Consider the following 13,576-nt stretch of genomic DNA (forward strand, 5'->3'; position numbering starts at 1 on the left):
TGTTGGGGATGGATTTAACCCATCCACAAAGCCCATCGAACAAAGGGCCCAATCCAGCAGATCGAGTCAACACCTCGGCTCGGAAGCCGATTCTCGGGGTATCGGCTTAGCCAGGAAACGCTGTTAGTCGAAGCAGAGAGCAAACGAAGCGGGACCAATCGACTAAGCGGCTCGGAGCGATCACCTCCTAATCAGGCCCGAAGGGCCGACAAGGCCCAATCAGTAAAAGGAGATTAGGTTAAGGTAATCGAACAGAGTATAAAAGGAGAGGAAAGCAAAGGAGAAAGGCATCGACACTTAGCTACACAAACTTAGCGGCGAGATTAGGGTTTATCATCCGTACAATCATCTCTGCTATTTGTACTTTTCCGGTTTAAGCTCTCACGAGCTCCGGCTTGCTTTTACTTTTCCACCTTTGTAACATCATCTCGAAATCTAATAAACGCCTCTGTTCGACCCATTTCTAGTATTGTTTACTTCACCCGAGACCAAAACACCTTAAACAATTGGCGCCCACCGTGGGGCCGAACAGACCCAGCGTTTCTAGACCGATATGACCACCGGAGGTACGAACCCTGATACCTCAGGAGAGGAGCCGGCACTCACGCCTCCTCCGCCTCCTCCCCTCCTCTCGTCGGAATTCATGAGTTCAGTCATAGCCCGACTTGCTCATCAAGAAGAAGTTCAGAAGACGACGAATGATCAGCTCGCCGCCATTGTCGCTGCTCTTAGCGCCTCCACCGGCAACTCACAACCGCTCCGTCGTTACCTCTTCAATACAAACCCTCCTACTCCGGCAGAAGGACGAACGACGAACCCAGTCGATCCCACTCTTCAACTCGCGGAAACCCTAGCCGCCGATGCTTCTCCATACGCGTCAGATCCATCAACTGTCCGAGAAATCGCTGAGCTTAAACTAAATTTCCAACAAATGAGTTCGAGGATCCACCAAGCAACGAGCGCAGTACCCGAGATTGACAGTGTCATCGCATCAACATCGCGTACTCCTTTCACCGAGGAACTGACGGAGGTCAAACTCCGAAAGATGGACAAGTTGCGTCTTCCGGAATACAAACCAGGAGGAGATCCCGTCGAGCACTTGACGGCTTTTAATATTGCGGTAGCGAGGGCCAGACTCGCCCCCGATGAAAGAGACGCGGGATACTGCCAACTTTTCATTGAAACACTCAACGAGCAAGCCTTAACCTGGTTCTCGGGACTCGAAGAGAATTCAATTAGAAGCTTCAAAGAGCTCTCCTCGGCTTTTCTCAAGACTTACATCATGTTCACCAAGCGTGAAGCAACGGCGTCGACTCTCTGGAACCTCAAGCAAACGAAGGATCAGAATCTTCGCGATTACATGGAACGTTTTAAGTCGGTCGTGTCAAGAATCAATATCCCAGACCCACATCGCCGTCGATGCCTTGAGGAACAATCTCCTTGTGGAATGTAAGTTCCGAGAAGATCTCTATCGATGCACCGCCACGACGTTGCAAGATGCCGTTGCTCGTTCTCACAACTTCATTCGTATGGAAGAAGACACTAAAGCCATCTTGAGCAAGCACAACTCGGCGAAGCAATCGGCGCCTAAAAATGCCGCCACAGCTCACGTCGAACCTCGTCAGCATGCTCCAAGCGACAAAATAACCGTAAGAACGGTCTCCTTTACGTCGTCGACGAAAACGGGAAGAAGTGGAACACCTTTCATCGGGAAACCGATCCTCCAAGCGAATCCCCCCGAGCAACAGCGCCAGCCACGGTCGCCCAGGTCGATTCGGCAGCGGGATCTTCCCGGACCCCACCAGGGCTTACTAAATCGTGCAAACTCCACGGCGTAAAAGGTCACGACACTTCAGAGTGCAAAACACTTTTTGCGCAATTCCTCTCCTCACTCGAAAGCGGTGAAATTAAGATTCCTCCTCCGAAGCCAAAAAGCGAGAACAGTTGGAGCAGAAACAAGGACAGGAAAAATCAGCGAAAAAATCAAGCAAGACCGCGTCAAGACGACAAAAAACCAAAGGTCGCCGAGCAAATCCCACATCAAGACGATGATGGTGACGCCTCAGCTGACGAAGATCCGCCGGCAGCCAGACAAAGGATTGAAGTCATTCGAGCCCAACCGGAGTCCTCATCAGACGAAGAGAGCGATCTCGAGGAAGCCTCGACCCGTTGGACTTACGTGTACTCCTCAAACGAAAGACCACGCCAACGAATGACAAGACTCCCGGATCATCCGATCTCCGAGTCGAGCTCAATGCTAAAAGAACTAAGCATTCGCTGAGCCCAGGATCCTCATTGGTAACTACGGAAGGCAATCCTATCGTCGATCTACGAGATCAGCTTAACGCGCGAGTCGGTGATTTGCGTGCAAAACTGGACCACAAAAAGGCCGGGTCGCCGAAAGAAAGCGAAGACCTCCGAGCTCTTCTCACCAGGAAGCAATCAAGTGTCAGGCCGCGGATCAACGTGATTATGGGAGGATCTCCACCTTGCGGGGACTCCGTACGAGCAGTCAAAGATCACCGACGAATGGTGGACACCTCGCAGCGCTGGCCGCAGAAGTTCCCAACTGATCTCCCAATCTCCTTCTCAACTGAAGACCTTGTCGGAGTAACTTTCCCTCACAACGATCCTCTCTCGTCGTTTTAGCCATCGATAAGTACGACGTCACCAAAGTGCTGATCGATACTGGCAGCTCGGTCGATATCATTTTTCGCGAAACTCTCGTAAAAATGGGAATCGACTTAAAAGACGTGAAACCGTCATCCAGGACTCTCACCGGCTTTAACGGTTCTTCCGAAGTAATCATGGGAACTATCCGTCTCTCGGTACAAGCAGAGGGAGTAGCACGGATGGTCAAGTTCTCGGTAGTCAGCACCAAGGCTCCCTACCACGTGATACTAGGCACTCCATGGTTGTACTCCATGCGTGCAATCGCATCCACGTACCATCAGTGCGTCAAATTCCCGGGAATGGATGGCACGACTAAGACAGTGAGAGGAGATCAACGGGCCGCGCGAGATCTCTTAATCGCCACGGTCAAACTGCAGCGATCTCAGTCACTAGTCAACTCGATCTCACCTCCTATCAGCAAGATCTGCCCACAAAAGGAAGAGGTGCTCGAAGTCCCAGTCGACGAATCGGATCCAAGTAAAGTGCTACGAGTAGGCGCTTATCTGTCGGACGAGATGCAACGTGATATCACGGATTTCCTGAAGCAAAACTTGTCTACCTTTGCCTGGTCGATGACTGACATGCAGGGAATCGACCAGTCCATCACGACTCACGAGCTAAACGTAGACCCAAATATTAAGCCCATCCGACAGAAGAGACGAAAGTTGGGTCCCGAAAGATCCAAAGCAGTTGTCGAGGAAGTCGAGCGCTTACTAAGCGCGGGCTCAATAGCAGAAGTTCGTTACCCGGAATGGCTCGCTAACCCGGTGGTTGTCAAGAAGAAAAACGGCAAGTGGCGCATGTGCGTCGATTTTACTGACCTCAACAAAGCCTGCCCAAAAGACAGCTACCCACTTCCGAACATCGACAGATTGGTCGAGTCAACTGCCGGCAATGAAATGCTCACGTTTATGGACGCTTTCTCGGGATACAACCAGATCATGATGCATCCCGACGATCGAGAGAAGACGTCGTTCATAACGGATCGAGGAACTTACTGCTACAAAGTAATGCCCTTCGGGCTGAAGAATGCCGGTGCGACGTACCAGCGACTTGTCAACCGCATGTTCGCTAAACAGCTCGGTACAACGATGGAAGTCTACATCGATGACATGCTCGTCAAATCAGTCCGAGCAAACGACCACCTGGCACACTTAAGGGAGTGTTTCGACATCCTAAACGCGTACAAGATGAAGCTAAACCCGGCCAAATGCACTTTCGGGGTATCGTCCGGAGAATTCCTTGGCTACATAGTGACGCAGCGGGGAATCGAAGCAAACCCGAAGCAAATATCAGCTGTCCTTGATCTCCCCAGTCCGAGAAACTGCCGAGAAGTCCAACGACTAACAGGCCGAATCGCAGCACTTAATCGTTTCATCTCCCGATCCACCGATAAATGCCTCCCATTCTACGATCTCCTCCGAGGAAACAAGAAATTCATTTGGGACGATAAATGTGAGGAGGCTTTTAGTCAGCTCAAACATTACCTGACGAAGCCCCCTATCCTGGCAAAGCCGGACATAGGCGACGTTTTATCTCTCTACATTGCGGTCTCATCCGCCGCAGTCAGCAGCGTGCTAATCAAGGAGGACCGAGGAGAACAACGACCTGTTTTCTACATGAGCAGGAGGATGACCGGACCAGAAACCCGGTACCCGACACTTGAAAAGATGGCCCTGGCCGTCGTCGAATCAGCGAGGAAACTCCGCCCATATTTTCAGTCACATTCGGTAGAAGTTCTCACCGACCAGCCGCTCAGAACTGTCCTACAAAACACGAACAGAGCTGGCCGTCTTACCAAATGGGCGATCGAACTCGGAGAGCTCGACATCACTTATAAGTGTAGAACCGCCGCTAAGGCTCAAGTCCTCGCTGATTTCCTCGTGGAGTTATCTCCGGAACTCGCTCAAGATTTGGAAACCTCGGATTCAACATGGATCCTGCATGTCGACGGTTCCTCGACAAACAAAGGCTCTGGAGCAGGAGTTCAGCTTCAATCCCCATCGGGAGAACTCATTCGACAGTCGTTCAGTTTCGGTTTCCCAGCATCAAACAACGAAGCAGAGTATGAGTCACTCATCGCCGGCCTTCGCCTCGCCAAAGCAGTCAAGGCTAAGCGACTCAGTGCGTACTGCGACTCACAGCTCGTCGCCAGTCAGTTCAGCGGTGATTACGATGCGCGCAACGATAGAATGGATGCTTACCTCCGAGTCGTACAAGCATTGGCTAAAGAGTTCGAATTCTTCGAGCTCACAAAGGTTCCTCGTGGAGAAAATGTCTGTGCGGATGCGTTAGCAGCACTCGGAAGCAAGCTACGCGATCAAGTCAAAAGGACTATTCCAATCCACCGAATCGAGAAACCAAGCATCGACATCTCAACGGAATCAGCTAACTTCGTCACCACAGAACCCGAAACAACGCCCTTATCTAAGACCAACGACGACTCCGAGATGACAGACCAAGATCAGCTACTACCCGACTGGAGGACTGAATTCATCCAATATCTCACCGCGGGCACACTTCCAACGGATAAATGGGCCGCAAGACGATTAAAGAGGCGCAGCGCGCACTACGTCGTCATGGAAGAAGAACTCCACCGAGTAACGGCTAACAAGGTCCTCCTGAAATGCATTTTCGCCGAGCAAACACATTTAGTAATGGCAGAAACTCACGAAGGAGCGGGTGGAAACCACTCTGGAGGTCGATCACTAGCCTTGAAAATTCGGAACTTGGGATTTTTCTGGCCAACTATGAATACCGACTGCGAAGCATATGCCCGGCGATGCGACAAATGCCAACGACACGCTCCGAGTATCCACAGTCCAACCGAGCTACTGCGAACTTCCGCAGCACCTTACCCATTCATGCGATGGGGGATGGATATCATCGGACCAATGCCGAATTCTCGCCAACGTCGCTTCGTGCTGGTATTGACCGACTATTTCACCAAATGGATTGAAGCAGAAGCCTTCGCGCAGGTTACAGAGAAGGAGGTTCGCGGCTTTGTTTGGAAGAACATTATCTGTCGCCACGGCCTACCATACGAGATCGTGACGGACAACGGATCACAGTTTATGGCCGGAAACTTTAAAGATTTCTGCAACAAGTGGAACATCCGACTAAGCCCTTCAACGCCGAGGTATCCTCAAGGAAACGGACAAGCAGAATCCTCGAATAAGATCATCATCGACGGAATCAAGAAGCGCCTCGATCTCAAAAAGGGACATTGGGCCGATGAACTCGACGGCGTGCTCTGGTCGCATCGGACAACCCCCCGAGGAGCAACAAAATCTACTCCCTTCTCACTCGCTTACGGGATGGAGGCGATGGCTCCGGCCGAGGTCAATGTAACGAGTCTCCGCCGGTCTAAGATGCCTCAGCACGTTGAGCTTAACCAAGAGATGCTGCTAGATGCCCTCGATGGGCTAGAAGAGAAGCGCGACCAAGCCTTACTTCGGATCCAGAATTACCAAAACCAAATCGAGAGCTATTACAACAAGAAGGTCCGCTCGCGTCCTCTCGAGCTCGGTGATCTGGTCATGAGAAAAGTCTTCGAGAACACCAAAGAGCCCAACGCTGGAAAACTCGGTGCGAATTGGGAAGGACCATATAAAATCACTCGAGTCGTCAAACCAGGAGTATACCGACTCGAGACTTCCCGCGGAGAGGCAGTCCCACGAGCTTGGAACTCCATGCATCTTCGCCGTTTTTACTCATAAAATGAGTAACTTTTCAGAGCGAGTAAAATGATCTACATCACCTTTTTGCTCGCGCCAAAAAAAAAAAAAAAAAAAAAAAAAAACCGAGCAGATGCACCCTACGGTCACTTCTACTCGCCCAAGTAAATGACTACCAAGTCACTTTTACTCGGACTAAAACGAACTACGAAAGGCTTGATCCTCCTCGGAGGTACGTAGGCATCCCCTCTACGGGGTCCAGCCCCAACAACCCAAAACAAAAAAAAAAAGTTTTACTCATCTCGTTCCTCTCACGAGCAAACGATGCCAGCCCCTTAACTCGAAAAGCGGCGCACGAGCACTCGCCCAAATTAATCGAACGTATCCTGATCAGATATCGAACGAAGGGAAAAACAGAGTCACCGATGATGTAAATCATTGACCAAATTCACGAAGTGGAATTTCGGATCTTATCGCAAATCGAAAAATAATGAGTTGGCCGACCAAATTTTCTCGATTACGGCGTAGCATTCAGATACCTTTCCCTCGGAAACTTATCAAAAAGAAAATTCTTGTCTTAACTCTTTCCCGACTTATCACAAGAAAGAATAGTGGGATTGAGTTAACGAGCAACGAATAATTTCATAATCGACTAAGACGTTAGCGGTTATCCGTAACATACTTAAAAGAAAAAACACTTGGTAATCATTCAAAGTTTAAAAAAAAAAAGGGGCAAAGGAAACCTTCCGAGTACTTAAACAACAACAGAGACAAGTTCAAAGGCTTCAAGGAGCCGAAATAGAAAAATTTTACAACAGATGACGACAGGCATCAATCAACCACGGGAGGATCCTCGTTGCCGCGGCCATCTCCTTCTCCGGGACCCGAGACACGACCAAATTTGGTTGGGGCTGGCGCAGTCGCGTCTGCAGTAGGCATCCCCGCAAGAGCATCATCACCTTTCTCCGGGTCCTCTGACGACGAAGCAGATGAGCTGGCATTCTTCGATGCCTTAGCAGGGGAATCCGTTAGCACGATAGTCGGCACGGCTCCGTCCTTCAAAACAACCGCTCCTGCTGATGCCTGCTTCGCAGGGTCAATGTCTTGGTCGGTGGGCTGGTTGGAGGATACAGCAGTTTGAGCGGGCTTCTCCACCGGATCTTCAGGACGAAGAGGAGTACGCAGAGCAATAGCGGCCTCCGAATCGATCAAATTAATATTTGACCCAAACGGGTCAAGCTGACGCCAAATTTCCTCGATCAAAAATCGAGACTCCAACACTAGCGGAGAAAGGCAAAGATCTTCCGCCGGAATCTCCTTTACCTCCAAACGCTCTGCTTCTTCCTCGTAGTGCTTCTCTTGCCCGATGAAGAAGTCGATGGTTTCCTGCGGGATCTCAACACCAGAGGCCTTGATCTGCTCGAGACATTTCCTCGTCCCGAAGGCTTGACTATAGAGACACCGAGCATCGTCGTATTTGTCCCTTTTGTCCTCACGAAGGGAAATCCTGTGAAAGCGTTTCTCGGCTTTAGCGATCATGGCAATCAGCACGCGAACCCTCTCGTGCGTGACCTCGTATTTACGAGATTTCCGAAGCCTGTCCATCTCCTCGGAATGCCTTAGCAATTCCGCAGCCATTTTTGCCTCTAGATCAGCCTTTTCCTTCCGCTGCTTATCCACCACGAACTCGAGATTGTTCATCGCCTCCTTACACATCTGCAGTTCAGCCGCGTCAGATGTTCGCGTCTCGTCAAACGCTTTCCTGAGAGATTTCTCCCGAGCAATGGCTTCAGCCTTTTCCCGCGAAGACACCCAAGAGCCTCCTCCGCTTTCTTCTTGGCTTCTTCGCTCTCACGGATCTGCTCTCTAGCCCGCCTGAGGGCTGTGTCATACTTCCCGACCAGAACATTCCAGTCGCCGTGGCTCTGATCAAAACACAAAAAGACTTAGCCAAAATAATTTAAGGTTCGGAAAAGAAGGGAACGAACAACCGCTTACCTTTACAGACGAGCAAGAGGCGTGCTCATACTCATCTTTGAAGATGAGATCTCCCACCGAAGGGAGTTGATCGGGACCGCCTTTGACCAACCGTAACAGGCGAGCACAATCTTCCGGGTAGCAAGCCAGCGGAAGCTCACGGTTAAACTCGAATCTGAACCCATCTGCCGGGGTTTCCTTAGGGCGACCGGATACTCGGGTCTCAGATCCCTCCGTGACATGAGCAGGGGACTAATTCCTCAAGCGGTCCCGCTGTCCTCCCGAAGTCGATATTCCCCTCGGAACCTCAGTAGAACGCAGATCACCGGCCAAGGCTCCACGGGATACCTCCTCGGTGACTCGACTCTCCCGTCTCCGTCGGCGGAGGGCGATGGTCTCGTTCTCATCATCCTCCGAGGTCCCAACCTCAGGGATAGCTTCAGGAACTAGAGCCTGAAGTTCCTCTTCGCAGACCGAGGATGAGCGGGGCGGAGCCGTTTCTTTCTTCTTCATCCTCTTCTTCTTGGGAATATCTTCAGAAGGCGGGTCCCCGGCTTTCCTTTTCTTCCCCCCTTTCTTAGAAGAACCATCCGCACCAGGATGTTCCGGCTCGGAGGAATCCTTCGGACCCCCGGCACTTTTCTTGCTCTTCTTCGAGCTTTTACCCTGCGAGGAGCCGCCAGTACGCGCCTGCTCAGTGGCAATTGGAGTCGCCTCTACGACCTCCAGTCCCGAAGGACCAACCCTGTTCTCAGAAGCGCCTCGCTTGGCACCGATCTTCCCGGCTACAATAAGACTAAGGTCTGGTAGTTGCTTCATCGTTTTAGCTCGGTTGATCTCCTTCTGCTCGGCTCTCGTAAAGAGGGATAATCTCTTCGATGTCGATCGGTTAATATGAGGATGCGGTTCCGAGATCCAGCTTTCTGCAAAAAGAGAAATCCTTAATAGACATCGTTCATTTACTCGAGAACATAGAAAGGTAGTGGAAACTTACGGTTGGCAATCCGGTCTACAGATCTCTGAATTCTCTCTCGAGTAAAATCCTCCCAGTGATCTTGCTTCTGCAACGCAACAATTCGAGCACTCTCCCTCCAATCCTCGGGGTACGTGGCGAGATTCGGGTGACCAACTAAAAAAAAAAAAAAGAAGAAAAACACACGTTAGACGAGCACACGCTACAATCATCACGAAAGGCAGTGTGCAGTACCCATCTCCGCATTCCAAAGAACGCGATAACCAGACTTCGGAGGTTCCTCGAACGCTGACCTGTTCGACTTCACATAGAAGTACGAACGTTGCCAATCCGAGGTTTTGGTCGGATACCCCGTAACCACGTTGTAGTTTGGGCGCATCCTCGTCGAGACGAGCCCATCATCGGAAATTGAAACCGAGGTCAATTCTTCAAACGACCTCACACTCATCGACGTCCCCGCCTCGGCCGCAATTACCGATAGAACGACCATCAACCGAAGAGACCCGTTCATCAGCTGGCTTAAAGCGACTCCTCTGCGGAACGCATAAGTCGTGACGATTCGAGGAATCGGGAACCACAGCTTCGTGTCATTCCGGAAATATGACTCGTAGATGCACTGATACCCCTTCGGGGGCGACCAAGGCCTCTGATCCCGCTTTGGAATGATGAACGAGACCCCGTGTGCATTGAGATCTCGGAGAATAGCCTCCACCGACTCCACGGTGGACTTCGTCCTCTCGACGTTGGACCAATCTTGTCCATCGACGACCGAAGGTCGAATTCTCCAAACCTCCAGTGGGCTCTCCTCGGCGAAGATGTTCCCAGGGTAGTAGCTGATCGGAACAATCGAGGCGTCGACCGCTTCTTGACCGTCGTCGTCACCCCGGAACTGTTCTCTTGCTTCCGAGACCAAAAGACGCTGCGCTAAATCCATATTCTCCGTATCCATCATTGCTCCGTGATGGATACTGTCAGGATTCTCAGCAGAATCCCGAGAAGATACCGCCCCCTTTCCTTTTTGTTCTCGCGTCAAACGATGCGACGACATCTCGGATAATCGCAGATCTAAAAACAGAGATAAAGAGAGAGAAGGAGCGTAGAGAGAGAAAGTACCTTTAGCGCTGCGGAGAAAAATGAAAAGAAGTGGAGAGGGGTGCGCTATTTATAGGGAGAGATAAGCGCAGGGATCAAGGCGTCATCATTACGCCTAATAAGGCCTAAGTGGGCCTAAACCCAATTAGGCGCGTGATCGACAGATGCGTCGATCCGTCTTCTCGATCCGTAAGCGTTTATCTCACGATCGCAACGCGTGATAAACAGATGCGTCGATCCATTTCCTCGGTTGAGAAGCGTTGATTAAACGGATTGACTCCTCAACGATCAGTCACTTGCTCGGATTGAACCTTTTGTTCTCCGAACTAAAGATATCAAATTCATCGAAGATCGATTGCTCGACCATCAATGAACTGGGGGGGGGACTTACTGTTGGGGATGGATTTAACCCATCCACAAAGCCCATCGAACAAAGGGCCCAATCCAGCAGATCGAGTCAACCTCGGCTCGGAAGCCGATTCTCGGGGTATCGGCTTAGCCAGGAAACGCTGTTAGTCGAAGCAGAGAGCAAACGAAGCGGGACCAATCGACTAAGCGGCTCGGAGCGATCACCTCCTAATCAGGCCCGGAGGGCCGACAAGGCCCAATCAGTAAAAGGAGATTAGGTTAAGGTAATCGAACAGAGTATAAAAGGAGAGGAAAGCAAAGGAGAAAGGCATCGACACTTAGCTACACAAACTTAGCGGCGAGATTAGGGTTTATCATCCGTACAATCATCTCTCTGCTATTTGTACTTTTCCGGTTTAAACTCTCACGAGCTCCGGCTTGCTTTTACTTTCTCCACCTTTGTAACATCATCTCGAAATCTAATAAACGCCTCTGTTCGACCCATTTCTAGTATTGTTTACTTCACCCGAGACCAAACTCACCTTAAACAACATCTTTTATCACGGCCTTAGAGAAAGACGTGGGCAAGAAGATCCAAGAGAAAGATCAGGAGATGATGACCAATGGTTAGAAGTGTTGAGAATAACTCATAGGAGGGTATACGCATCCATTAGTTAGTGTATGCTGTAGGATGTTGATTTAAATAGATCCATGACTAACGACTTTCCCAGTGTCTGAAACAGTGATTGTAAATGTTAGAAACTTAGAATCAATATAATACTGATTTATATTATTTTCTTGAGCATTTTGAATAAAAAATAAAATGTACTATATTCTGGAAGAGCAAGAAGTGCTCATTGAGCAACTTCTGAAGAAAATGGCTTAAAACAAAATTAATATTTACGTTTTGCGTTTATAAGAAAAAAAAAGATCCTAAAATACACCACAACCGAAAGCAATTACTTACAAGTATTATGAAAATTCGAAACTTATAAAAAAAAAATTGGAGAACACAAAAACTTAACTAATCAAAACAATTTCCTGTCATCATGTGTTTCGTATGTCCAAATTATTTAAGTTAGAATAAATTTATTTCTAAAAAATTGAAAAAAAAACCTATTTAGAACTGGTATTTGGTTCAGATTTTTTCAACCATAAGCTTCACCCCTCTTCCACGTGTATTTTTATATTATATATTTCCACCAAACTTCGGGCTACTGTTAAGTACTCTTCATGTTCTGTTTAGTAGCCCTTCAAGGGAGGAAGAAGAGATTTATAAATGGTATCTTTTAGTTTAAAAAAATCCATAGTTAGAACATAATCCGCGTGTAGGGCAGGAAAAAAACTTAATAAACATGATAATCACCAAACGTCAACTAAACACAATCTTTATATATAAAGTAGGGTTTGAATCCCTCCCAGCTATGCCACATGGGATGCCAGCACAACAATTCCCTTTCTCAGCGTCTGACACGTGTCGAATAAATGAAACGCAGCGACTCATCACTTAAGTTGCGTTTTGTTTCATCATGGGCCTTCGTGTTTTTATGAGCCCTTCTATCCACTTCGTATTGTTTTTTTCTTGAAACCTCCGTTGAATAAATAAATTATGTGGATGTGACATGTGGCACTATGGTTTTCTTTCTTCGTTCATATCGTCGATGGCCCCCTTAAATCATCTCATTAAATTATTTATTCCTCTTTAAATCCAATCCACACCCCACTACGTTACAATAAATTCACCCAAGCCTCCTCCTATTATTTACTCCTATAAATAGGAATATCGATTTTGATAATTCTCATCACTTCATCCAAATCATTTCTATCTCTTGCTTCCAAACTACTGCGCTTCAACGTACCAGAGATTTTCCAATACACGAATCAAGGTTCGATTAGGTGGGTTTAGAACCCGAAACCATGAATGGACGCGTTGATGTGGCCATGTGGGAGTTTGAGAGAAACAGAGACTCTAATCGCTGAGACATGAGATAAGAAGCCACTATCCGATGGTGAGCGGCTTGAAACTGAGATAAATGGTAGAAATCTTTTCATTTGTGAAAGTCACATCCAGTCTGGTGTAGTTTTGTGTATTAATACTGCCATGGTGAAGCATCTCAGGAAACAAAAATAAGAAGGACAAGAAGAAGATAATCAATCGTTTACAGAGACAAAAAAATATAAAAGATGAAGAGGCGTGGAATCTTATATAATAAATAGAAAAATATCTATAATTTTGATTTTACCCCTAAAAAAATTGAATTTTTTAAGAGAATTCGAAAAGTCAATGAGAGAGAGCGAGAAAGTCGAAAGACATGACTAGGAGAAATAATAGAAAAATGTTTTTATTAAAATGGTGACGTGAGGAGAAGAGTGATCACAGATTCACAACTGTAGACATTCACATGCCACATTGGTATCCTCTTGCTTTAGTTTGATCCACAAAATTACAATGGTACCATCTTTATGTGTCTTTAGTGTTTAGTTTGATTTCAATTGCAATTCAAATAAAACAAATGCTTTCAAAAAAGAAACTGTCCGAACATATAGTAGGATGTATTAGTTGATAAAAAAAAAGTGAGATTTATTAATATAGCTATTTTACAAAAAAAATAAGAATTACATGTAAAAGTAAATGCAAAAATTAAAAATTATTATTAACAAAAATTAGCTAAACAGAGATCACATTCAAATAAAATAAATGCTTTCAAGAAAAAAACTGTCAAACATGTAGTAGGATGTATTAGTTGATAAAAAAAAGTGGAATGTATTAATATAGCTATTTTAGAAAAAAAAAGAATTACATGTAAAATTAAATGCATAAATTAAAAAATAATAA

At 47.6% G+C, this 13,576-nt stretch overlaps 2 protein-coding genes across 2 annotated transcripts; one reads left to right on the plus strand and one right to left on the minus strand.

Moving 5' to 3' along the window:
- Nucleotides 1–931: 931 nt before the first annotated feature.
- On the plus strand, nucleotides 932–2,281 carry LOC117126133. Its single transcript, XM_033273546.1, has 2 exons — nucleotides 932–1,449; nucleotides 1,606–2,281. The coding sequence occupies exons 1-2, from the start codon at nucleotides 932–934 to the stop codon at nucleotides 2,279–2,281; spliced, it is 1,194 nt and encodes a 397-aa protein (XP_033129437.1).
- A 4,900-nt stretch (nucleotides 2,282–7,181) lies between these two features.
- Nucleotides 7,182–10,348, minus strand: LOC117126134 (meiosis-specific protein ASY2). The gene is made up of 6 exons (XM_033273547.1): nucleotides 9,535–10,348; nucleotides 9,322–9,456; nucleotides 8,634–9,250; nucleotides 8,349–8,558; nucleotides 8,163–8,275; nucleotides 7,182–8,112 (listed from the first exon to the last, which is right to left on the minus strand). The coding sequence occupies exons 1-6, from the start codon at nucleotides 10,346–10,348 to the stop codon at nucleotides 7,182–7,184; spliced, it is 2,820 nt and encodes a 939-aa protein (XP_033129438.1).
- Between the last annotated feature and the right edge of the window lie 3,228 nt (nucleotides 10,349–13,576).

This window comes from Brassica rapa, chromosome A06 (assembly GCF_000309985.2).
Source record: "Brassica rapa cultivar Chiifu-401-42 chromosome A06, CAAS_Brap_v3.01, whole genome shotgun sequence".
In the NCBI taxonomy this organism is placed as follows: Eukaryota; Viridiplantae; Streptophyta; class Magnoliopsida; order Brassicales; family Brassicaceae; genus Brassica; species Brassica rapa.

Bases quoted from the DNA above. Each gene is read 5' to 3' on its own strand.
- LOC117126133 (XM_033273546.1), top strand. From the start codon at position 932: ATGAGTTCGAGGATCCACCAAGCAACGAGCGCAGTACCCGAGATTGAC. The intron at 1,450-1,605 runs GTAAGTTCCGAG...ATGCCGCCACAG, and splicing joins GAACAATCTCCTTGTGGAAT to CTCACGTCGAACCTCGTCAG.
- LOC117126134 (XM_033273547.1), bottom strand. From the start codon at position 10,348: ATGTCGTCGCATCGTTTGACGCGAGAACAAAAAGGAAAGGGGGCGGTA. The intron at 9,457-9,534 runs GTACTGCACACT...TTTTTTTTTTAG, and splicing joins TCTTTGGAATGCGGAGATGG to TTGGTCACCCGAATCTCGCC. The intron at 8,113-8,162 runs GTGTCTTCGCGG...GAAATCTCTCAG, and splicing joins AAAGCGGAGGAGGCTCTTGG to GAAAGCGTTTGACGAGACGC.